General features: G+C 51.2%; 2 protein-coding genes across 2 annotated transcripts in view; both read left to right on the top strand.

Annotated features, from left to right (window-relative positions):
- Positions 1-5,542: 5,542 nt before the first annotated feature.
- SFT2D2 (SFT2 domain containing 2) lies at positions 5,543-24,224 on the top strand. The gene is made up of 8 exons (XM_027046452.2): positions 5,543-5,929; positions 8,827-8,913; positions 9,155-9,240; positions 12,993-13,074; positions 14,319-14,354; positions 14,439-14,497; positions 16,287-16,316; positions 18,697-24,224. The coding sequence occupies exons 1-8, from the start codon at positions 5,867-5,869 to the stop codon at positions 18,734-18,736; spliced, it is 483 nt and encodes a 160-aa protein (XP_026902253.1). The 5' UTR covers positions 5,543-5,866; the 3' UTR covers positions 18,737-24,224.
- Positions 16,288-25,219, top strand: part of TBX19 (T-box transcription factor 19) — a 51,560-nt gene continuing 42,628 nt past the window's right edge. Inside the window, exons 1-2 of the mRNA XM_053209761.1 lie at positions 16,288-16,316; positions 18,697-18,801. Of these exons, the coding sequence (XP_053065736.1) occupies positions 18,776-18,801 (26 nt within the window). The 5' untranslated portion in view covers positions 16,288-16,316; positions 18,697-18,775. The remainder of the gene's footprint in view (positions 16,317-18,696; positions 18,802-25,219) is intronic.

Genomic DNA, 25,219 nt, shown 5'->3' with positions numbered 1-25,219 from the left:
TCCCCCACTCTGTCTCTCTGTCTCCCAAAATAAATAATCCTTAAAAAAATAATAAAAAAGTAAGGGGGCCTTGAATGCCAGGAGAGGCCTTCAGGCAGTGGGAAGCCGGTGGGGGCCTCGGAGTCCTGGCGTGAGCCCATGAATATGGAGCATGAAGGTGACCACAGCTGTGGTGGTGGCCGGGTGGGCTTGAGGTGCAAGCGTGGCGAGGCAGGGAGGCCGCTGTGGAAGCAAGTGTCGCCTTCTGGATGTGGGGCGACTGGGACGGAGGCGGGAGAAACGGAGCGGAGAGGAAGACTTGCGGAGAATCTTCCTTCAGGCCATTAGCGTGGGATGGAGCAGGTTCACATGGCAGGGGACAGAGCGGCACCGACACAACAGTCCCCTTGGGAGGGGCTGGCAGGGAGAGTCACTGCACGGTTGGTTTTCTTGCCCTGGTGGTGGGGGCGTCAGAGGCACGTTGGTGGCCCGGGGAGGAGTGAGTCCCGGAATGCTTGTGGGAGCTGGAAATTCTGGGGGTCCCTGGAGAAGTTCGGGCGCTACCCCGACCGATGCAGTTTTGGAGCGGTGGTGGGGGTCTGGAGCTGATGGCCAAGAAAGAATTCTTGAGATGTCTTTGGTGCCAGAGGGTGGTTTTATTGGAGCACAGGGACAGGACCGCTGGGCAGAAAGAGCTGCCCTGGGTTGTCAGGAGTGATGGTTATATACTCTGGAGTTGGTGGGAGGGGGCGGAAGGGAAGAGAGAGGTTTCCCAAAGGACTTTCATATGCTAAAGAGGACTCCTAAGGTACTGGGGGCCTTGCTGTTGGGGAGCTAAAGTTATTTTTCCCTCTAGCGAAACATTAACATTAGGTAGGGGCTTCCTGGAGGAACGTTCTATGGTGTCTGTGCCTCAAGTATTTGTCAATGGGCTGCAGGTTATAAAGAGATTGAATTTTGTCTGCATTTTCTTCTTGCCTTTGTTTCCCCACATCCCAGTGGAGGGGAGGATGAGGTTAGGGCTCCAGGAAAGGGAGTCCATAGGTTTCTGGAGAGTGCCCTTTTTCTTGTAAATCATTCAGACAGTTGCAAACTGATGGAGACTCCCGTCCTGTAGGACTGTGATCTTTATCAGTTCACCATTTGTTTTCTTTCCTTTCCTTGGTCCTTGGGCAGCCAGGAGGGCCTGAGGAATATCGCACAGACCCCGCCTGGGTGGGGGGGGTCGCTTGTGCAGCTTGCTTTGGCTCCCATGTCACTACTGTCCGGGGTGGAGAATAATCAGCCTTTTGCGTTAAGTGTTAAAAGAAGCTTCCTGGCCCTGCTGGGGCTGCAGAGCCTTAGGCATCCAGCTGGGACTGGCCACAAACGCAGGGGGTGCTGGGAGCGGGTGAGTGCGAGCCTCGAAGGTGGCTCTGAGGAGGGCTGGGGGTGGGCAGGAGACATTGGTGCTCTGGATCCTTCCAATGGCAATGCGATGGTGGGTGATGAGGGAACGTGGAGTGGGCTGGGGACAGAGTGCAAGCTAGCGCCCCCCCCCCCCCCAGGTGGGAGGTGTGTGACATTCCTCAGGCACTCCTGGCTGCCCAAAGGACCAAGGAAAGGAAAGAAAACAAATGGTTAATGGATAGAGATCATAGTCATCTAGGACGTGGGTCTCCATCAGTTTACAAATATCTTAGTAAATGACAAGAAAAGGGCAATCTTATCAAAAGCCTAATCTCCAGAAACCTTGCAGACTCAGTTTCCAGGAGCCCCAACATCACACCTCCATAGCGATGTGGGGAACAAAGGCAAGAAGGAAATGGCAGCTAAAATTAAACTTCCTTATAACCTGCAGCCCATTGACAAGTACTTGAGGCAAGGACAGAGTAGAACGTTCCTCCAGGAGCCCCCTACCGTCTAATGCTTTGCTAGAGGGAAAAACAACCTTAGCTTGGCCATCGAGGAGCCCCAAGGTGAAGGATGGCGCTGGACATCAGGGGAGCGCCCAGGACGGAAGGCAGTGGGCACCCATCGGCTCTGGTGTCCTTCCCAATGCCTGGTCTTCTCCCTCCGACTTCCTGATCACTAGATCACTGTGACAACTGTCTCCTCCCCCAATTCCTGACTTAGCACAGGCCTCTGCATACAAAGCTGTTGGCTCAAAACCTTCCAGGTCAGCTGCCGTTCTGTTTTGCTGTTCTGTTCTACATTCTCCCTTCCCTTCCCTCCCCTTCCTTCCTCCCTTCCCTGTCTCCCCCTCCCCCCCCCCCCCGCTTTTCCTTTTCCTCTCCCTCTTTCAAAAAATAATTCATTGAGTGAAATTTTCATAAAATACAATGAACCATTTCAAAGCGAACAATTCAGTTGCATTTAGTACAGTCACAATATTGTGCCGCCACATCCCTATCTTGTTCCCAAATGTTTTCATCTCCTTGACCAGTTTCTCCCCAGTAATCCCTCCCCCAGCCCCTAGCAACCGCCATTCTGCCTTTGGTTTCCATAGATTTATCTGTTCTAGGTATTTCATATAAATGGGATCATAGAGTATGTAACCTTTTTGTGTCTCTGTTTATTTTGAATAGCAGGTACATTGGCAAGGTTCATAACTGAAACGTCAGTAGATACACAGGGAAAAGTTCTCTGCCCCACGGTTACCTGGTTTCCCTCCCTGGAGGTAAAGAGTAACATCAGTATTTTTGTTTGTTTATTCTTGGTTTTGTTTTTCTAGCCTTCCAGATGTATTTTATATATACGTAAGTAAATACAGATATGTCTACACACATATCCTATCCGTCATGCATCTATCATTTACCTATCTACCTGTTTACCTATTTGTTTGGATCTGATTTTTTTCTCCTAACAACATATCTCAGAGATAGTTTCATATCAATATATAAAAAGCTTCCTCATTCTTCTCTTTCTTAAAATTTGTTTTTATGTTTATTTACTTTTGAGAGAGAGATAGAGCATGAGCAGGGGAGGGGTAGAGAGAGAGGGAGACGGAATCTGAACCAGGCTCCAGGCTCGGAGCTGTCAGCATAGAGCTCGACGCGGGGCTTGAACTCACGAACTGCAAGATCATGACCTGAGCCGAAGTTGGACGCTTAACAGAGCCACCCAGGTGCCCCTCATTCTTTTCTTTCTCATGACTGCCTTGTATTCTTGCCAATGGATGTATCATAATTTACGTAACCACTCCTCCCACTGATGGACTTTTAGCTTGTTTCCAATCTTTAGGTATTATAAACAATGTCACGATGAGTCACCTTGTACATGGGTCCGTGTTCTGTAGATAAATTAGGAGTCCAATATTTTGGGTTCAAACTTGGATACATTTAGGGCAAGAGAAGAGTGAACATCTGTTACATTTTCTAATAAATAACATTCATGGATTGGGAAACACCCATTAGGCACTGTGCTAAGCATGTTTTCAGCAGCTTTATTGCGATGAAATGTATATACCATAAAATTCACTCCAAGTGTACAATTCAATGTTTTGTTTTGTTTTGTTTTGGTGTTTTCACAGAGCTGTGCAACCATCACCACGATTGATTTTAGAACATTTCATCACCCCCAAAGAAACCCTCTATCCATTAGCTATTACTTCCCATGACCCTCTGTCCCCAGACTGTGGAAACCACTCATCTGCTTTTTGTCTTTGGATTTGCCCATTATGGAACTCTCACATATATGAAATCTGAACATGTGGCCTTTAATGTGTGCCTTCCTTCACTTAGCAACATGCTTCCAAGGTTTATCCATGTTGAAGAATGTGTACATTACGTCACTCCTTTTCGTTGCAGAATAATATTCCATTGTATAGAGTTACCACACTTCATTCATCCATTCACCAGCCGATGTCCATTTGCTTATGGTGTGAGAAGGAGGTCCAACGTCATCCTGTTGTATGTGGACATTCACTGTCCTGGCAGCATTTGTCGAAAAAAAAATATGCTAAGCATTTTCTACTCATTAGCTCATCTACTCCCCCCTAAAACTCTAGGAGTAGGTATGACTATTACGCTCCTTTTACAAATGAGAAAAACCAAGTCTTGGAAAGGTTAAATAAATGTCCCACGGTCCCCAAACTAATAAATGGAGGAGTCTAGATTCAAACCTATATCCTCTGACGCCAGTGAAAGGACTTTGCAAGCTGTAAAGAATCGGAGAAAAGTGTTGTAAACCCTGAAAGGAATCAGCTTTCTGGAGGTGAGTGTGGAAAGGGAGAGAAGACAGGGCAGATAACCCAGCCTTGAGAAACTCCCACTTTGGGAAGAGGAAACAAAGCTAAAGAAGAACTGGTTGTTGAGAGGGGTCCATGGGACCAGTGGTTCTCAGACGTATGGATGTCACAGACATGGTTTTCACAGTGTGACCCCTGGTACCTTGACCACATCACCAGATCACGTATGCAGCTCATAGAAGGGTCAGGTCAGGGCGTCATGAACAGAGTTGAGGAAGACCAAGATATTTAATATTGCTAAGAATATTTTTAAAAAATCCTACTTTTTTCATTTCAGAAAACCATCAGTAATTACAGAAAAAAGAACAATTCTCCCCCTGTGTGTATATCAACACACATGCATTACACCTTGTCATATATTGCACATTAAATATTTTTTTAATGTCTATTCATTTTTTCGAAAGAGAGAGACAGAGAGAGAGAGAGCAGGTGAGGGGCAGAGAGAGAGGGAGTCACAGAATCGGAAGCAGACGCCAGGCTCTGACCTGTCAGCACAGAGCCCAATGCGGGGCTTGAACCCACAAACCAGGAGATCATGACCTGAGCCGATGTCGGTTGCTTAACCATCTGAGCCACCCAGACACCCCCCAATTGCCCTCCTTAATGCCCATCACCCAGTTAGGCCATCACCCCACCCAGCAACACCCCACCAGCAATCCTCAGTTTGTTCTCTGCATTTAAGAGTCTTTTGGTTTGTCTCCCTCTGTTTTTATCTTACTTTTGCTTCCCTTCCCCTAGGTTCACCTGTTTTGTTTCTTAAATTCCACATGAGTGAAATCATATGACATTTGTCTTTCTCTGACTTATTTCACTTAGCATAATACTCTCTAGTTCCTTCCACGTCGCAAATGGGATGATTTCATTCTTTCTGATCACCGAGTAATATTCCATTCTATACACACATGCCACATCGTCTTTATCCATTCATCCAGACTGGCATCTGGAACTTTACCCACTTGGAGAGCAGAACTGCGTATTTCTTCATTGGCATAGAAATTCAATAAATGTTTTTTGGAGTGAATAACAGACCAACTAAAAGAATGAATCAGCAGCCCCGGGAAGAAAGGGGAGCGAAAGGTACGTTTAAGACGCTCGTGGAGAATGTTCCTCGGACATTACAAAACTACCCGCCTAATTGCAGAATAGTAAAATTGGCTCCGTTGCAAAGTCCAACATTCGGCTTTCCTCCCCCTTCCCGTCACACAGCCAACTCCAAGTGCTTCCTTCCCTCCTCTTCCCGGCAGGAGAGGAGGCTGGTCTCTAAAGGTCCTTGAAGGCGGGGATGGTGTTGGTCCAGTTCTGCATCTGTGTGTCACACATCTGGCATTGTGCACGGTATGCTGTAGGTGCTCAACGCGGAAGGAACGAGGGCCGCGAGGGCGGCGGGTTGGAGTCGGCGGGCTTCGCGGGGCGACGCCTAGTCGCAGAGCCAGGCTGGGCGGCCCTTAATCCCCGAGCGGCCCGCCCCCTACCCCTGGCCGCAGCCCCCGCCCCAAAAGCCGCGGGGCGCCTGCGCGGGCGGCCGCCAGGTGGGCAGGTACCTGGGCGGGGCGCGCCGTGGTTGGCGGGCGGCGGCGGCGGGCCCGGCACCCGGAAGAGCCGCCGACTGGAGCGCAACAGGCGGCCGAGCGGGGCTGCGCGGCGCCGAGCGGGCCCGGGATGGACAAGCTGAAGAAGGTGCTCAGCGGCCAGGACACCGAGGACCGGGGCGGCCTGGCCGAGGTGAGCGCGCCCGCTGCGGGCCAGCGGGGACCTTTCCAGGCTTTCCTGGAAAGCAGCGCCGCCCGAGTGCGTCCTGCCCCCGGTCGGCTGGGCGCGGGTCCAGCGCCCCCCCTCCCCCCGCGCCGCCACAGGTGCCGGGCGCTCTGCTCCGGGCGGTCGGCCTGTGCGGTGCGCTGTGGCCCGGCGCCCCCTGAGCGCTCCCCGCCCCGCAGGCCCGCTCCGGAGGGCGGCGCCGGAGCAGAACCGCGGGAACGCCCGCGGGGGCAGGCGCCGTCTCGGGGTTCTCCACCCGCTCGCCCCCCTGCCCCGCCGGCCTCCCCGGGCTCCGGGGCCGGGCCAGGCCGGAGTGCGTGCGGGTCCCCGAGAGCCAGGCGGAGGGAGCCGCCTTCGGGGAGGTCGCCTGGGCCCGGCGACGGTCCCGCAGCCTCCCCTACCCGCTGCCCCCGCGCGGCGGCCCTTAGTTGTGCGCCTGACCCTCCCCCCCCCCCCCCCCCCCCCGCCCCTGGTCACCTCTGGTTGTTGTGGCCCGTCTCCACCGCCGAACCGTGTTGTGTCTCTGGGCCCCCAGTCTGCATATAGACGCTGCAGGCGCCCGGGACCTCGTGAGGCTGCCTGCGTGTTCGCGGGACCGTTCCCGTGGGATGGTCCCGTCCAGCTGCGGTCTGCGCAGCCGCACAGAATGTTCGTTTCCTATTTCGGGCGCTTTTTCGCTCTTGTTTTCCTTTGTGGAAGGCAAAGTAACATTTTACGTTTTTGGTGTGTATTCCGCGGGCCTCGGTTTCCCCAGCCGGAAAGTTCTAGTTCTGTACATGTGAAACTAGGTGATTTCTAAAAACTCCTCCGCAGTGCCTAATCACGAAGAGCCACCCGACGAGTTTTTTAATTGATGCCTCACCTTCATAAATACATCTTCAACCTTTAGTTTCAGAGGGCTTCTTTCTAAAAGTATAGGTCTTAGGTTTTCCATAAAGGATTCCAGGGAGGAGGAAGGAAGGAGTGGTACCTTTGAAAGCACAGGAATGATCAGTATTCCTTTCTCACCTTCTGGTTACCAGCCGGGTTTCCTCCAACAATTGTTAGCTTTTCTTTATTTTGGCAAGAGCCTTTCTTTTCCCAATCCCAGAGTCAAAGAGACCTTTGTTCTAACTGCCAGACAGCTTGTGAGCAGATTGCCTGCAAATTCTATCCAGGTGCCTTTTTTTTAAAATGTTTTTCTTTCCTTATTTTGAGAGAGGGAGAGAAAGCGCTGGCATGCATGCTCGCAAGCAGGGGAGGGGCAGAGAGAGAGAGAGAGAGGGAGAGAGAGAATCCCAAGCAGGCTCCACGCTGCCAGCACAGAGCCCGACGCGGGGCTCGAACTCACAAATGGTGAGGTCATGCCACGAGCCGAGGTCAAGTGTCAGATGCTTAACTGACTGAGCCACCCAGGCTCCCCAGTAGGGTGACATTTGGGTGGAAATTCAGCTTGAGGATGGAACCAACATGTCACTTTCCTTTCTGAAGGAAGAAACCAGAACTGCTTGGAATACTCCCCTTCTCCCAAATGGAAGTTAGGCCATTCTGTAGCAATGCGGGCCACACCTGGAAGAGCATCTGGTCCTTCTCTTCAAGCTTCTGGTTTGACAGGAAGTTTGGAGAGCAGGTTGAAAACAGGTTCCTGAGTTGGGAGCAGTCACGGTTGAAGGGGTTGCCAATCTAGTGACCCTTGCAGCTTCTACCACCCCCTCCTTCTTCCATCAGCGGGTGGAAATGTTGCTGGCCGCTTTCCCCCCCCACCCCGTTGCTGGATGGAGACTCTGATGGCCACACGAGGTGAACCTTGTGTGAATACGCTGGGGTGGTTGGGCAGGAGGCAGGACTTTTGGTCTGAGTGGCAGCTGCCTGTCCCCAGCTTGGAGCAGCGGTGGTCACTTTCATCGGGTGGGCAGGCTCAGAAGGCCTCTGGCGTGACTGCTTGGCTGTCCCCTTTGACATCGGGGGGGGATCCCTGGGGAGCCACCTGCAGGCTCCCCTGTTTTAGCAGAATTGTTTTTGGAAATCTTGGCATCCTTTGAACCTAATCATGGTAGCAGAGAGTCAGAAGAGTAGGGCAGTCATGAATTAACTGGGATTTGTCTCACACTTGGGTGACTTGGCTGATGCCAGCACCCTGCGGCACACCTGTGTGTGCCAGGAGTGAATACATTTAGCCGGGAGCCCGACACGGACGAGAGCCTCAGTCCTTTGAGGTCTCAGGTGCCGCTGGGAGCAGCTCCTGCCGAAGCTTGGCTGGTTGATGCAGGAGACGATGCCCAGCGGACCCAACTGCCTGAGCGCCTCTCCCTGTCTTGTCCCCGTTTCCTGGGCCCCTGCCTGGTGGAGCCCATGCCTTTCCAGTTGACCTCGTCCTGCCTGGGCGGCTCTAGGGTCTGCCGCCTTGTATCACTGGGCGGGAAATGGTTTGTGCTGCAGGCGGAGAGTTCCCACCTCTGCAGATGTTCATCCGGAGGGAGGCTCGGTGACTTCTCATGTGCTGCTGGAGAGGAGATTCATGGATGGATAACGAGCTGGAGTCCATGACTCCCGAGGGCTCTTGGAGCTCTGAGCGAGTCGGATTCTGTGTTCCTGCCTTCCACAGTACAGACTCACGCACTACCTCTAATTATGTGCTTCCTGGGCGCCTGGAGGGGCTCAGCTGGTTAAGCACCTGACTCTTGTTTTCTCCTCAGGTCATGATCTCGCAGTTTGTGGGTTCGAGCCCCACATTGGGCTCTGTGCCGGTAGAGCAGAGCCTTCTTGGGATGCTCTCTGTATCCCTCCCCTGCGCTCTCTCATCAAAAAAATAATTACAGGCACCTTGCTTTTGGTGCTATAATATGCATATATGTGTATGTAATCAGTTTTTTTGAAAATTTCAGGTCGTCGAGGCATCTTCGTTAAGCTGGGGCACCAGAATAAAAGGCTTCATTGCGTGTTTTGCTGCAGGAATTGTCTGCTCACTGCTGGTGAGATGTCCCTCTCCTCGCTTGGTTTTTCTCCACCCCGGCCCTCCTTCCCTCTGTCGTCTTCCCTTTCTGTGCCCTGCCTTTTCTCTCTGGTGCTTCATGAGATGCGTGGATAAGAGAGAGAGGTTGGGAGGTGCTGAGGAAGGCGGGGAGGAGAGTGTGTTTCTCCGTGGGCTCTTGCTTGTGTGGCTGTGGCAGGAGGGGGTCCTTGTGTGCAAACACCCTGTGCTTTATTTTCTAGGGAACTCTTCTGCTCTGGGTCCCCAGAAAGGGACTGTACCTCTTCGCGGTGTTTTACACCTTTGGTAACATCGCATCGATTGGGAGGTAACAGTTTTTTTGTTTCTTTTTCCTAATCTAAGCGTAGCCGGTCACGGGATGGGAAAATGGGTGTGGATTGTGCTCGAGGGAGGAGAAGGAGGATGCTTTCGTAGTTCTAAGGATTTGGTGGGAAAAGAGGTCGTTAAAACACATCACGTCCAAAAAATATATATATATATATATACATCACGCCCATAGAATACTTTGGTATCTTAGTTTATTTTATTTATTTTTTGTTTTGTTTTTGTGTTTTAAATATAATTTATCGTCAAATTGGTTTCCGTACAGCACCCAGTGTGTTAGTTTATTTTTGAAGTCCCCTGGGATATAGTTACTGTTGTGATTTTGTGTCTGAGGGAACCGCGCACGGAGCTGTTGAATGGTTTCTTCGGGGTTGACCGCACAGCCCTCTTGGCGCCCTGGCCTGCTACGGCCAGAGACTTGAGTGGTCATTTGGGTGACAAGGGCCCAGCGGGCCCGAGGCTGCAGATGGGCTGTATTACTCTTCTGCCCGCTGAACACCATCTCGCACCTGACTCTTGGCGCCTGAGGTCAGGGCAGCCCATTCTGCACGCGGCAGGTGCCCAGATACCCCAGGTCAAGTGCAGTTCACGCTTCAGCCACACCTTCGTGCTGACAGCAATAGTCCTGCTCTGAGCTGGGAGTGCGGGCCTGACTATATGGTCCTCCTGGAGCCTGAACTCCGTGACCTTTCCTCTCCCTCCTCCTTCCCCTGCGTCTCAGTGAATGGTCTCAGAGTCCCAGGTGTCCAAGCCGCGGCCCCCGTTATTACTCACCGTGGCTTGGTGCCAACCTCTTATTGGCTTCTTCTTGGTCTCCGTGGCTATTGTCCCTGACTGATCGACTCACATGCTCAGTGAGTAAGCCCTGATCACACCCTAGGCTGGGCTCTGAGCTCTCGCAGACAAGTGTGGATTGGGTCCTCCTGCAGTGGAGCTCACTGGCCAGCCAGGCGGACATGAACTGGTAACATAATAGGGCATGGAGAAAGGGGGTGCTCAGGGAGGGGCAGCTGCCATCATCTGACCCAGGGAGCCAGGGAAGGCTTCTTGGACGTGGTGACCCTTGTGCTGCTCTTAGCTCTGGCATGTGTCACTTCCCCTCTGAACTCCTACAGGATTCCTCTGCTGGCTTCTCTGCCTCCTTTATTGTCCCTCCCCAGGCCATTTTCCACAGAGCTGTGGAGCCATTCAGTGACCTCCCTGCCTAACTGTCTGTAGTGGTGCCTCATTTCCGGCACAGGTGTGTGCATGCAGGAGGGGCCCTTCGAGATGTGTCTTCACCCACTTCCACTCCCCAGCCAGGCTGACCTTCTTGCAATTTCCCGAAACTTCTTTGTGCCCATTCTGGGGCTAATTTCTCTGCCTGGAGTGCTGCCCCGTCTGTCTCTCCCTCTCTGTGCCCCACCCCCATCCTTTTGCTCGCTTGTCAAGACTTTGCTCAAAAGTCTCCCTTCCTTCGAAACTTCTTTCTCCTTGTGACCTCTCCCCACCCCACCCGGAATCAGTGACCTCTTCTTTCATATGGGGTTCTGTGTACCCCAGGTATATTGACACGACAGCATGGATAGCATTTTATTACACTGGCTTGTTAAAAGTCTCTAAGCCACTTGACAAGGGCTGCCTCTGTCTTAACTGTCCGTCTCTAATTGTTCCCAGACCTAGTTTTGGTTTTAGCCAGAAATGTTAGCCAAATGAGTGAGTCTTTGACTCTGGTTACTTTCTAAGAGCTTACTTTATGAAGGCCTAAGATAGTAAAACGCTGGCTCACCGAGGTGTCTAATCTCGTCTCTAAAGCTCTCTCACATACTAACTTTTGGAGGGTTTTGCTCTGGGCAGACAGCGTCAGCTGTAATGTAGTCTACAGATTGACCATAAATACAGGAAGGAGTGTGTTGTTAGTCCAGAACTATTTAGCAAACCCTAATGGGGTCAGCTCTTCACTGCCTGCGGAAGTAGCAAAGGGAGCCGATGATTATTTCCGGGGTGTGGCTAGGAGTTTATGGCTTTGCCTATAATGTGTTATATTTTCGTAGGTATGCTGCATTTAATTTTGAATGCCAGCCTTGGCTCTCCTTGTTCACTGTTGGCTAAAATACTTAAGAGTGCAACTATGTGGGGCGCCTGGGTGGCCCAGTCGGTTGAGCGTCCGACTTCGGCTCAGGTCATGATCTCGTGGTCCGTGGGTTCGAGCCCCGCGTCGGGCTCTGTGCTGACAGCTAGCTCAGAGCCTGGAGCCTGTCTTCGGATTCTGTGTCTCCCTCTCCGTCCTTCCTGCTTTCTCTCTCTCTCTCTCTCTCTCTCTCAAAAATAAATAAAGCATTAAAAAAAAAAGAGCACAGCTATGAATTCAGGTTGAAAGTTACTGGCAGTTTACAGAGACGTAGACCTATGTTTTAAATTTGTTGTTTTACCATCACCCAGTAGCTAATGTTATCTGCCGGTTGGCTTGTTAAACACTGGTTAATACCAGTTGCTCCCCAGGGTGACGCCACGTGGGGCATTTCTGCCAGGAACCCAGACACATGACAGATATGACCCTCAGGGGTTAGGCATGAGGGTCTGCGTGTGGTTCCTCTCACAGGCCACCTGTCAAGTTCCACTCCTCCTGAAAGCACACTAGGGATTTCTTTTGGAGCTTTGGATCCAATAGATGGGGGTTTGAATGCCAGCTCTTGAAGTTCCTAACTGTGAGATTGTGGATAAGTAAGTTAGCCTTTCTAAGCTTCGTTTTCTCATATCTGAAAATAAGTGTTATAACACCTAATTCACATAGTTGCTGAGGGATGGAATGAGGTCGGGGATGTCCTATCTGGCATCTAGCAAACATTGAACAAATAATAGATGATACCACCTGTAGAATTATTCTCTGCAGATTATGAAAGAAAATGAAAGGTGCTACTTTTTAACCTAAACAACCTCCACCTGTCAGATGTGGCTTTCCTTTTTTTTTTTTCTTTTTTCTTTTAGAGAGAGCAAGCAGGGGAGAGGGGCAGAGGAAGAGAGAAAGAATATCCGAAGCAGGCTCCATGTTCAGTGCAGAGCCCGACCCAGGGCTCGATCTCCCAACCCTGAGATCATGACCTGAGCCCATATTAAGAGTCGGCCGCTCAACGGACTGAGCCACCGAGGCGTCCCTGTGGTTTTTCTTTTTAAAAGTACCCGAGTGTTTGGTTTGTTCATTTGTTTCCATGGGTAGGACGGTAAGGAGGCAAGGCAGCACCCCTTAGAGGGGTCCTCTAACCTGGTGGCTGCGACAGACCTCCATGCACTTACTGCCTGATGCGCCGGGGTTGGGGCGGGGGGGAGCCTGGATAGGTAACAGATCCTTCCGCCATTCAGTTTTGTCATCTGCCAAGTAAGTATGATGCTTTCCTGTCGTCAGCCCCACAGTTGGCGAAGGATTCCGTGACAGTGGTGCACCCGAGGCCCTTAAGCACAGCACTTGGCATGTAGTGAGAACTTTTCACATGATGGCATGTGAGAGACAGACAGAGTGCAGGTGAGGGAGGGGCGGAGAGAGCTGTCAGCACAGAGCCCGACCCTGGGTTCGAACTCACGGACTGTGAGATCATGACCGCGCTGAAGTCGGACGCTTAGCCGACCGAGCCCCCCAGGTGCCCCCACACGTTGGCTGCTCTGACTGCTGTGATTACCGCCAGTCACCTTGGGGGAGGGGATGGGGGGCAGCTTGGGGTTCCGTTCTGGGCTGAAGGCGTGTGTACGTTTCCCTCTTAGCACCGTCTTCCTCATGGGGCCCATGAAACAGCTGAAGCGAATGTTCGAGCCGACGCGCCTGATTGCGACTGTCATGGTGCTGGTAAGGTCTGCCTTTTAGCTGCGCTTGTCAAATGGCCATTTTTATTTCCGCCGTATGGGATTTTTCTTGTCTTAAACCTAAAGACCGCTTTTCGTTTTCCTTTCGTCTTGACTCACTGCCTGATGCTGGTAGCCACCGTCACACAGGGAGAATTCGGGGTCTGATAATTACCCCCTTGCTGTGGCAGTTGGTGTTAGGGTCCTGCCGGCTCTGCACCCCAGAGGGATTGTGAAATTGGCCGTACTGATGTGGTAGTAAGAGAGCTGGGACACCCTCCTGGGGACGGGGGAAGCCACGCACAGGCAGAGCTTAGCGGGAAGAACCCGGAAAGAGAGAGGGAGTGTGGGGGCGGGGGCAAGGGCAGAGAGAGAATCCCAAGCAGGCCCCGGGTTGTCAGTACAGAGCCCCGTGTGGGTTTCGATCTCGCAAATGATGGGATCGTGACCTGAGTGGTAATTAGGAAATCAAGAGCCAGACGCTTAACTGCTTGAGCTGCCCAGTGGCCCCCTTCATCTGTTTTTCTGACACGGGTCTGCTTTCTTTCTTTCTTTTTTTAAAAAAATTTTTTTTTTTTTAATGTTTATTTTTGAGACAGAGAGACAGAGCATGAACGGGGGAGGGTCAGAGAGAGGGAGACGCAGAACCTGAAACAGGCTCCAGGCTCTGAGCTGTCAGCACAGAGCCCGATGCGGGGCTCGAACTCACGGACCGCGAGATCACGACCTGAGCCGAAGTCGGACACTTAACCGACTGAGCCACCCAGACTCCCCTTAAATTTTTTTTAATGTTTATTTATTTTTGAGAGAGAGAGCGACAGCACAGCAGGGCAGGGGCAGAGAGAGCGGGAGACCCAGAATCCGAACCAGGCTCTGAGCTGTCCGCACAGAGCCCGACGCGGGGCCCGAACTCACGGACCGCGAGATCACGACCTGAGCTGAAGTCGGACGCTCAACCGACTGAGCCACCCAGGCGCCCCAATCCAGTTCTTTTTAATCCACATCAGTTCTTACTGGCCGGTTTCGTTTCCTGGGGATTTTAACTCTTCTGCCAAACGTGAGTAACTCGCAAGCCTCCACGTGGGTCCAGTGCTTTGCAATGAAGGGTGCCTTCGGTTGCCATGATTATCACGGAATCGGGTCACTGCAGCAGGAGAAGCATCGTTAACTTTTGCCAACAGTGAAGTCTTAACAGTATTTTTCTCCGTGTTGTTGCTGTGTTAATTCGTGTTTTCCCTCTCTCTCTAGCTGTGTTTTACACTCACCCTGTGTTCTGCCTTCTGGGTGAGTGTGCATTTTAATTTCCCTGGCCCTTTCTGGTTTATGCCCCTCGTCACGCACCGTGCGGTAACCGTTGTTTTCTTTCAGTGGCATAACAAGGGGCTCGCTCTCATCTTCTGCGTTTTGCAGTCCTTGGCCCTGACATGGTAAGTGCTGTTTTACGTAGCCCCCTCCCACCTCCATCTCTGACTAGTGCAGCTGAAGGAGATTAAACTGCACGTGGTGTGGGTAGGCGGAGAGAAAGACACAGACACTTTTCAACTTAAGGATTCTCCATGGTGCTAGTGAAGTCAGGCCCCGGAGCCAACAGGTGGCATTAGTGGTCTTGGGTGGCCAGGGGAGGCCGATCGTTTGCCCGGTGGGGCATTTTTGTGCGGGGCTCACGGTTGATTTTGAGATGTGATAAATGTGACTCAGTCACTTGTGTCCGGTCAGAGCAAGGACGATGAAGCGTTACAGGGGCTGGTAGGAGGAGGCTTGTGAGTCAGGGAGACATCGAAGGAAAGGAGAGTGGTACGGAAGTCGTGATGTTACGTTTGTGATGGAATGAATCATTCAGCGGAAGCACAGAGAGGGAATTGTCAGCAGGAGGTGAATGGTGAAATGGAAAGCCACGCGGCTGTGGGCGGTGGGACCAGCATGTGCACTGGAGGCCGGTTGGCAAGGCCGGGGTGCTGTCGCTCAAGAGCCGCGCACGGTGATCGGGCGCTGGAGACCCCGTTATTGGGGGCCGGTGCTGGGGCTGCAGGTTCGGGCCCTTTCAGACGGGTCCAACATCGGGGGGAGAGGGTGGTGGAATCGATGGCTTCTGAGACGTTTCTGTAGTACTTCTGGAGTTTGTCAGCGGATGATCCATGCCTGCCTCAGCAGTTTCTATGGTGTGCTGATCCACTTGGGAAAGTAAGAGGGTTTGCTCTAGGGCAAAGGGGACAGGGCCGTGGAATGACTGTGCCCCTGCTTGCCAGACCGCAAACTGAGCACCCCTCCCTCCCTTTCGTGATTTTGGACTTCTGATAAATAGACTTCCCAAATGCTTTTTGGGATTTGCTGTGTCCACAAGTAAACGAGCTTCCGTGTACGGGGAGTATAAGAAGAATGATGGCCTGGTTTTTAATGGCACGTGTTCCGGGAGTAGGTGCCAAAAGGGTCCGGTTTCATGACTTATGCTTTATTGTGGTTTCTTCTGGGGGCCGAAACTGGTACCTACACACACACGCCTTTCTGATAGACTGAATTCGAATCCAGTTTTCAGAGGCTCAGCCTTCATACGGGCTCAGGCAGATGGCCATATCCGTGCCAGGACCGACGGTGTTGCACTCTTTGCGGGCCGACCAACTCACTCCTGACACACGGGCCTGGTCCGTTAGGGTTGTTTTCTCCTCCCTGCGGGGTCCTCCTCTCAGAAGGGGCTGAGCCAACTGGGCTCTCGAAGAATCATAGCATAGCTTGCTTATGTTTTTATCCGTTGAGCAGTTGGTCGTGGGTTTTTTTCTTTCTGTTCTCTTATCTTTCAAGCTTAATAGGAGCAGAGCAGAAAATTATCCCTGTCAGTTACACTCTGTCGAGGATTTGTAAATATTAGAGGACAAGTGATCAGGGTTTTATTTGGTACTGTTTCAGAATAGGGCTCTGTACCACCTGGATATGTGGGATCCGCTGGCTCATTTGGTTACAGCAGTGACCTTGTGAGGCTGAGGGGAGAGGGCTGCTTCCACGTGGGTCTTCTGCCCTTCTTTGGCCACAGACGACCCTCCCTCCCTCCCCACCTGAACATGTGGCACAGCTCGCGTTCACGTGCGGGTGCGAGCGTGCGTGTGCGTGTGTGCGGCCTGCACGCTGGGGAGGGAGAGGGTCACAGCTCAGGGCCCGTTCCTCCCGGTGTGCGATCTTCCACTCCCTCCGTCTAATTTCCACTTGTGTTTGTTTTCGTTGCAGGTATAGCCTTTCCTTCATTCCGTATGCAAGGTAAGACAGACTGTATTTCGGACTGTAACTTCCGTCCCTTGGGGCTGATGGTGTGTTCGCGAAGGGCGTTTAGTTCAGAGCGCTTTCAGAGAGCACATATTACCTTCATTGAAATTCTTTGAGACAAACAGGTAAATGTCATACACCTGTTTTGTAGATTAGGAAGCCGAGGGCCCTCTCCACCCCGCTCCCCCATGTTTCAGGGACAACAGGCGCTGACCCAGGACCACCAGTTCCGGTGGCATGAACATTCTCCTGTGATACAGAGTGTGTTTGTGCACACGATCACTCTTTGTAACTTGTAGCTTTGCGGAGATCTGCAAGGGAAACGTCACTTTAATATCACCGAGGAAGGCGGGCGGGGGTGGGGGGTGTCTAAGCTCATGCCCGTTTTCTCGCGGTGTCATTGAGAGTGTCTGAGAGGAGTTTACAGACGGAATATAAGCAGGGCCAGTTCTCGCAGGACCAGGGTTTCCTAAGTAGCAGTGTGACCTCGGGCAACTTGCTGGACCCCTCTGGACTTAGTGGACTCAGTGGACAAGCAGAGCGTTGGACCAGATCACCGCCCCTTCCAGCTTCCACACCGCCTTCAATTGGCACTTCAGCCACGGGCCTCTCAAAACTGTGATCCTTGCCTGACTCTGTTCTCCTGCAACCATTCGATCTCCACTCATCTGTCACCACCTGTCAACTAAAAAAAGAAGGTTTTTCCTTAACCGTGGAGAAGAAAAATCGCATGGGAGCAGGGAAGGAGGGAGAGCAGCCCCGCGTCTTCACGCATTCTGAGTGTGCTGCTGACAGGGATTTGAAGACGCCGGGGGGTGTCCGACGAGAGGTTCACAAGTCCATCAACACAAGGGCAGCCGTGTGGCTCGGGAGCGGGTTCTAGGGGAATAACAGGAAAATTCAGCCTGCTGACCCAGCCGGTTCGGGGAGATGGGGGGCTGTCTTGGGAAACTAGGTTTTTGCATGAAATAAGCCTGAGCCTCCAGTGGGGTATTTACCAGCTTTGCCAACAGGGTGAACGTCTCATCGTGCCCGGACCAGTAGCCTAGTTCGCAGGGCCCGGTGCAAAATGTAAATGTGGGCTTCTTGTTAAAAAGATGACGGAGGATTTCACGATGGCAACCACGGGGCATTAACCTAGGCGTGGAACCTTTGAAGTAGGCGGCCGGGTGCAACTCTACACGTCTCTTACCCTTGAAGCTGGGCCTGCGTGGTGCCGTTCTTCAAGGGTTGCAGACTTGACCTGGATCGGCATTTCTGGAGCTTAGGCACAAGTGATGACCGAATGATAGAAAGCTACTTGTAGCAGTGAATTTCGTGTGCTGGCTAGTAGGGCAGGAATCACAGAGAGAGGCCCTGCGCTCCCACAGTGTTTCACAGAAAGAGTGGTTATGTGGTGGAAAAGGCTTCTGTGGTCAGATACGTTTGGGTAGAGGTTAAGCAAAATTAGGTGGTCGTTCCGGGTCCTTGAATATGTTGTGTGTGTTGTTGGCTGCCATGAGGGATCTTACTTGGTTGTAAAACCCTTTCTTGTGCAGAGCATCTCCCAGGACTACAGGACAGAACGTATCTTAAGAAACGCAGCTCTAGAAATTATCTTTGTACTAAGACACAGCGCCCGCTCATGCAAATGCATGCACTTACCCCTGCCTGCCTCCGTGACTCCCAGTATCCTTGGTGTAGGGGCAGTGGAGAGCAGAGGGACTAGGGTGGGAGCCCTGGCATACAGCCGGGTTTGGTGGGGCTGGGACAGTAATTGGGTACCCACTCTTTCTTTCCACGCTGGACACTGAGTTCTGAGGAGTAGGTGCCTGGTGCAGGCCTAATACAGCAGGTTAATACACCCTCAGTCACTCCAGAGAGCCCCCTATGCTAGGGAGCTCCTGACAGCTGTCCCTTAGCAGGTTTCTGCTGCTTGCTTAGGACGAAGAAAGGCCCTGGTGACTATTTGATCTAATGTTTTCAGCGCATAGAGTGATTCTGGTTGATATTAAAACGCACAGTCCTAAACTCTTGGTTTCTGATAATCTCTACTTTTTCCCCTGTCTTCTCCTTTGGTTATCATGAATGGCTATCAGTTATTAAATACCTACTCTGTTCGGTGTATTCGTTCCTGCGGCTGGTCTTTAGGGTGAGAGGGACACCCCCTTATACAGATGAGGAATCTGAAACTCAGCAAGACAAATAACTTGCCCACAGTAACACTAATTTGGAGCTGAGGTTTGGTGCCAGGTAGATTGACCCCGTAGTGCAGGTGCTTTCTGCTCTGCAGGGTGCTACTCTGGGTACCCTGGAAATCTAAAGGAGGGGCTTTACCGCTTACGGGGCCTTTGGGGTGATGACCTCTCATTTATCTCTGTGCTTTTCCTCCTAGGGATGCCGTGAAGAAGTGTTTTGCTGTGTGTCTTGCATAACCCACGGACCGTTTTTGCAAAGCTTTGGAAGAAGGCACCATGCCCGGAAGCTGGTGGATGGTTTTGTAAATATCTTCTAAACCTCTTGCAGACACGTGCCTTTTCTCTCGCAGCCGCGTGTTGCTTGTGAGCCGAACATTGGAGGGCTGCTTTTGGAGACAGTGTTGGTTTCGCAGACCCAAACGTCTATAGCACAGTGTGAGAGATGAGTTCTGGATCTTAGGGAGTAGAATATTCCTCATGCACCTGTTTCCCCTTTGGACGGTGTTCCCCTGGAGTCTCATAAATAAAAACCTCATTAAGCAGCAGCAGATAAGCCTTGGGGAGCCAGTGATCCCCAGGTGACGACAGGCAGCGCCATCAGGGAAGGCAGGGGTGCGACAATAAGGGACAGAGTTTGGGGGTCAACGGGGACTTGGTAGACTTGCCCTCAGCGTGGAGACCATCCTCCCCCTCCCCCTCCCCCCCTCCGCCGCCGCCTCACACAGTGTGGACGTGCTTCTGGTCTGGGGTCTGGGAACCCGTGGTTCTCTGCGGTGACCTCTGTATACAAACCCGTGGAAGTTCTGGTCGTGGAGTGACCTGGAAAAGGAGCGCTTTTTGGTGACACGTGTTGTTTTCAAATCTGAACGTCAGCCTTCTTGGTCTTCTGATTCCACACCTGACGATGATATTTCAGTGCACACTCTTTTTCTCTTGAGGTTTCCTTTCTCCCCCTTACCCCACCCCCCAATCTTTCCTCATGACCTCTTAGAACTAGACTGGGGACAGAGCCGCGACAGAACACACACGGTTTGCTTTTGCACAAGAGCTGACAGGAGGTGAAAAATCTCGCTGCTCCCTACTGTATTTTTTGTTTTTTTTTTTCCATTATTTATAAATGTTGCTTTTAAACTGATCCCATTTTCCATCCTGCCCTGGAATGGGGCCAGGGGTGAGTGGGTGGGAAGACAGAGCCCCACTGTGGGGCCCGCAGGAAGGAGGCACGCCTGCCCAGTGACCTTTAAACAAGTGCCAGTGTTTGCACTCGAGCCCCAGCTGCAGACACCGGGGCGGGACGCCGTGGACCGCCGGGTGGTTCCGTTGCTGGCCCCGTCTACACACAGGGTGCATTGTCCCCTGGGCTTCGTCTGGTCCTCACGAGAGCCTGGTGACAAGGAGGTGATGGTTCTGTCACTGGGCAGTCCGGGAAAGCAGGCTCAGAGAGGTTAACAGATTTCCCTAAAGCCACAGCCGGTGGCAGAACTGGGCCCGGAGCCTGGGTGCCCCAGCTCCAGTCTCCTCCACGACCCCGCGTTTCCCAGTGTGGCTCTGGAGGTGCCTCCTCTAACTGTTTTGCCTGTTCTGTTTTCACCAGCCAAGCCCGTGCCTTTTCCGGTCCCGTTCTCTTTACGTCACTGCACTGTCTCCTGCCCAGCCTCCCTTTGGGGAAGCTTCCTTCTGGATCCGTAGGATCTCCGTTGTTCCTTTGTGTGCCCTTTCAGCTCCTCCTTGCTGCCTGACCATCATAAATACCCTGCCTTGATGGCCAGAGTTCTTGGCATTGCAGGGCCTCTAAAGCAAGCCCACAAGTGAAGTGTCTTCGGGGTCGCCTTTCTGTTCTCTACCCAGGTCTGGCTAGTCCACTCGGGTTCTGGCTCTGGGACCTCCAAACCAGAGGCTGTGATGTCCACTCGTGGTCTTCTTGCTTGTGGCCAGTTGCTAAATTCGTTCTCCTGTTGCAGCTGAGAAGCTGAGACCTCAGAGCTGCTAGCGTTTTCCTCCGAGCTGCGAGGTATGAGCTGGCCCGATAGGGCCAGAGTGAGGGAGCCAGTCTTACCCAGTCCTCTCTAGGCTGTGGAGGGCACCCTGTTTTATCCCGAGGTCCCTAACCTGCCTTCAGCCAGAAAGGGAATATATGTGCTACCTTCTGGCTTTTGTGGAGCTCTTTCGCGTCTGAGGCGGCTCCAGGAGGTCGCTCAGATCTCAGAAGTGCTCCAGGAAGGGGCCCAGAAGAGGTCAGGAGTGTCCATTGTTCCTTCTCTTCGGAGCTGATGTGAGGCTAGCCTGTCTCTACGGGCTCCAACCAGCCTGGGGTAACTAAAAGGCTGATCCCTGTGACCCTTTTCAATGTCTGGACTGGACTTTGTGGGACACGAGGTCGAGACACCCTTTGAGATGTCACCAGGGCTGCGTAGCTTGGTGGTAACGGATGTGGGCTTTAACGGCCAACGGGTCTGTGTGTGTTGTGACTCAGTCACATGCTGGTGTCAGGTTGAACAAGTTACTTGAGCTCCGTTCCTCACTTTGCTTATCTGTTTAGAAACAAAGGAGATAACAGTTCCCGCTGGATCTTCATAGTACATCAGTGAGCTGTGTATCAGGTGCTTAGCCCGGGGCCCAGGATAGGTACAGGATATCTCTGTGAAAGGAAGGTATTATTACTTAGTCCCAGAGATAACAGGTGACCTTTGAAGGGGACGGGATGAATGTCTCTGGTGGCTAACTTATCAAAAAAAATACTTATCTAGCATTATGTCTAGCACAGTAGACGTGGCCATGCATTGTCTCCTGTAAAATTCGCAGTGACTTTGCAGGCTGGTGGCCCTGTTTCTGGCACCGAAGAGAGGGAATAGCCTCAGGGCAGTGGTCCCTCCAGGTCTCACCAGTAGAGGGCGCGGGTTCTTGCGTTAAAGCACCTGCTTTGCCCTAACGTGTGGCCTGCGACCGGTTGGCTCTCACACAGCTCCGTCTGGACGGTGTCGGCAGCTTTTGGATGATCCCGTCTTTCAGAATCTTCCAGACTCCTGCATTTCCCTTCTGCCCCCTCCCCCTTTGGTTTTCTCTACTTGTTTCTGCCCACTGCACTGTGGGAGGAAGAAATCCATGTCAGATCCGCTGAAATCTGTAACCAGGCAACAGTTCTGGTTGTAAGCACCCTCTTTGGGGGGGCGAGTGGGGAATTAGAGTTCGGACCCCATGGCCGGCAGGCTGGCGGCCGTCTTGGCTTCCCTGCCCGCCGTCCTGCCTGTTCACTGCTGGGGGAAGAGCAGAGGTCGTTGCATTTTTGGAACGAAGGGAACCATTGAGGCGACTTTTTTTGCGCCTGGGAAGTATCTGGGAAGTATGCTCCCCAAGGGGGTGCCTCCAGCTGCATGGGAGCAGTGCCCCCAGTGCTCTTCCCTCTGCTCCCCAAGGCTGGACAGCCGTCCCCCCACCCTCGGAGCCTGCCGTTGGACCCCCTGCCACCCGTCTCACCACCTAGGAGGTTTCCCTTCTGCCCACCGACAGTGCTCACAGGCAGCTCTGGCTGCCAGATCGTGTGTGTGTGGCCGTGCCCCTCCCTAGCCACTGCTGCCCGGGCCCGGCTGGCTGTTCCCTGGGAAAGTGGGACACCGTCCCCACCTGGGCATTTCCCCTGGGCTGCCGATCTCAGTGCTCAGAGCCTCTCTCCCTCATTGTTGTATGGGGACTTCATGGGGTATCCCTCTGAGGGCCCCCTCCCTCCCACCCTAATCAGGGTGCGCTCAGGGAGCAGGAAATCAAACCATGAGATGCATCTAAATCAATTACTTTGGATACTTCCATTAGAAAAGGTGAGGAAGAAGTAAGGCACACCCTGGGAACAGGGTGTGGGAGATACTGGTTTGGCCGCTTCTGCTTTTGAGAGCTCCAGGAGCATGACAGGTGTGGCCGTGTGTCCCTTGGGGGACTGAGTTAGGAAACTGAACTCAGCCCTCGGGTTCCCGTGGCTGTGGGTTCCCTTTTCCGTGGGGCAGCCCACACCGGGGCTGGCTGCCTCACCTCTTCCCTCCGACAACACCCAACCAGAGTCAGCTGCGGGATTACAAATTAGTTACAAGTTTACAACCCGTCCTGGACCTCGTTTTCAGCAAATGAAATGCTCATTTTCATTTTCAGCCAATGAAGAAAACCCATGTTTGTAGATTTTTGGCATAGTTTTCTTGATTTTTTAAATCTAAAAAATGTTTTGGATGTTTTAAGATGTCCTGTAGTTTTTCTCAGATAACAGTTTATAAAAAGCTAACAGACCTACATCTGAAGTTAAATACAGATTTATATCTGAAACTCTTGATAGGATATTAACAAAAGAATGTAGGATGTTTGACTTTTTGGAAATTCTTATTGGAAAACCTGGGAGATTAAATCACGTGCCTTTAAATCACGTACCTTCTAAGTCACAGTTCATGAATTTTATGAAATTCTGAGATCTGGAGCATTTTTAGATGAGTAAAAAGTGTTTTGCAGTTTATTTGAGCCCGGTTCCTTCAGGATAGGCTGTGTAGTCCCGTCTGGGCTGTTTCCAGTTCTATCACAGGCCACCCTGCGAGTCCCTGCTACACCAGGCTTTGTTCTTGGTCGCTCAGGGATTCGTTGTGCAGAAAGGCCTCACGAAGCTCGAAAACTCATGCTGGCAGGGATCTGACCCTAAAGCTGGTGGGCAGAGCCTGGTGAGGCAGACGGGAGCCGCGGGGCCCTTGTTCAATGCACACCGACCAAATACAATTCCCTTCTTCCTAGCAGGAGCTGATAGGCTGATGATGGGCTGAGAAGTGCACAAAACATTTTCTGTGGACGGGATGAGCTGAAAGCAGGCAAGAGCGAGTTCACTAGGCAGGTGATAGGTAGTCCTCTAGGACGAGATGCGGCTGTTTGAAATGAAAACTCAGTCCACAGCGTTGTCGTAAACAGCTGATGCTGATGTGTGTATTTACCACAAGGTAACCAAAAAACCTTCGCGGACAAACATTCCCCGATTAAGGGGGCTGCCTGGCCTCAACATCCTCGTGAGGTATCCTTGAAGACCAAATAAAGACGTATCTGGGCAGAGTGTCGTCCTCTGTCTGTTGAACTTCCGTACTGCAGCTAGTGAGCCTTTACTTGTAAGTACAAGTGAATCTTGGCATTTGTTGGACACCCTAAAGGAGAAGTCTAGTTGACTTTCAGTTTCATGGTCCTTCTGCTGTGAAGAGTGTTTGTTTTGCCTTTTTCAATGTTTGCTTGACTTTGCCACTTTGAACAAGGAAAGGAAAAATGTTAAATCCTCCCAGCTCTGATCTTTTGTGGCTTTTGTAAATTCTGATTGTGAAGTTGGGGATAAAGACGTTCAAAGCCCGTGGATAATTTATATGCCTTCAGAACATTGTGCCTGTTGTAATACCATGAGCTTTTAAAACACTTTGTTAAAACATGAATCGATTTTTGCAATTGTATAGAGATATTCAGCTAATTTTGAACGCTGCTGATTGCATAACTGAGTTTTTTAAATCCAAAAATATATTCTTGTCTGCTACTTTTCCTACCTTGAGATTCTGTTTCATAAAAGTGTTTCTTTTTTTTGCTAATGCATTTCAAAGGGAAAGAATTTTGCGGACGATGAAGCTGTTTTTTCCCCCAAAGCATTATAAAACTGTTCTTAATTTTTCTTCTCTTGCTTTTTGTTTCCTTCTCCAATAAATGATTGCATTATGGTCTTTAATAAATCTAATACTGTCTCGTATTCATGTTTGTTTTCCTGGGAGTCACTAAGCCAAATGAAGGTTGTATGACTGCAAGATAAGACCCTGCCCTCATTTTGCATTCGTAGTACGCAGCATGCATTGTTAAGCGCTTAAAGTTGTTTTTGAGCTAACTTGGTATGTAGTTGTCTTTCTCCAATGACTTGGGGATAACATGGCTCTAAGTTTTGAAGAGTTTTGAAGGTAAGAAATGTCAAACGTTTTTGTTTTACTGGAGTATTCCTACACACCTAGCTGGTTTAGTCACTGCCTAAACTAGTTTGTATCAAGTTGTTCATAATATTTTGCTATTCTTCTAGTGTTCTAGGATTTGTAGCTATGGTTGTTCTCTCTTTGCCGATGATACTGGTAATTTGTGTCTCCTTGCTTTATCTTGGTCAGTCAGGCTTAACATTTATGATTTTATTGATCATTTCAAAGACAAACTAGTTAAAAAGTTTTGAGCAGATAATTAAAAAAAATTTTTTTTAATGTTTCTTTTTTTGAGACAGAGACAGAGTGTGAGCGGGGGAGGGGCAGAGAGAGAGAGGGAGACACAGAATCCGAAGCAGGTTCCAGGCTTTGAGGTGTCAGCACGGAGCCCGACACGGGCCTCGAGCTCATGGACCATGAGATCATGACCTGAGCTGTAATAGATACTTAACTGACTGAGCCACTCAGGTGCCCCAAAAGTTTTGAGCAGACATTTGACAAAAGTATATGAATGGCCAGCCAACACCTCTTATACTGTGTTATCATTATATAAGTTAAAGCAAGTAAAACCCAAACCTAGGCTAAAAATACATGCTTCGGTGGTAAGATTATAATGAAGAGTAGGACTTTACACTTCATTTGCATGGAGTTAGGATAGTGATGACCTGAAGTATGAAGAGGTTGGTGATTGGGGAAGGGACACTGGAGGAGGACTCTGGGCCCTGGTTGTCCTATTTCTTGATCAAGTGGTAACTTACAAGGTGTTCACTCC

This window comes from Acinonyx jubatus, chromosome E4, assembly GCF_027475565.1.
Source record: "Acinonyx jubatus isolate Ajub_Pintada_27869175 chromosome E4, VMU_Ajub_asm_v1.0, whole genome shotgun sequence".
NCBI classification, from domain to species: Eukaryota; Metazoa; Chordata; class Mammalia; order Carnivora; family Felidae; genus Acinonyx; species Acinonyx jubatus.
Note: the sequence above shows the minus strand (reverse complement) of the source record. Positions and strands in the feature narration are given on the sequence as shown.

Excerpts from the sequence above, each read along its gene's own strand:
- SFT2D2 (XM_027046452.2), top strand. The coding sequence starts at position 5,867 with ATGGACAAGCTGAAGAAGGTGCTCAGCGGCCAGGACACCGAGGACCGG. Across the intron at positions 9,241-12,992 it reads AACATCGCATCGATTGGGAG|CACCGTCTTCCTCATGGGGC; the intron begins GTAACAGTTTTT and ends TTTCCCTCTTAG. Across the intron at positions 14,498-16,286 it reads CAGTCCTTGGCCCTGACATG|GTATAGCCTTTCCTTCATTC; the intron begins GTAAGTGCTGTT and ends TTTTCGTTGCAG.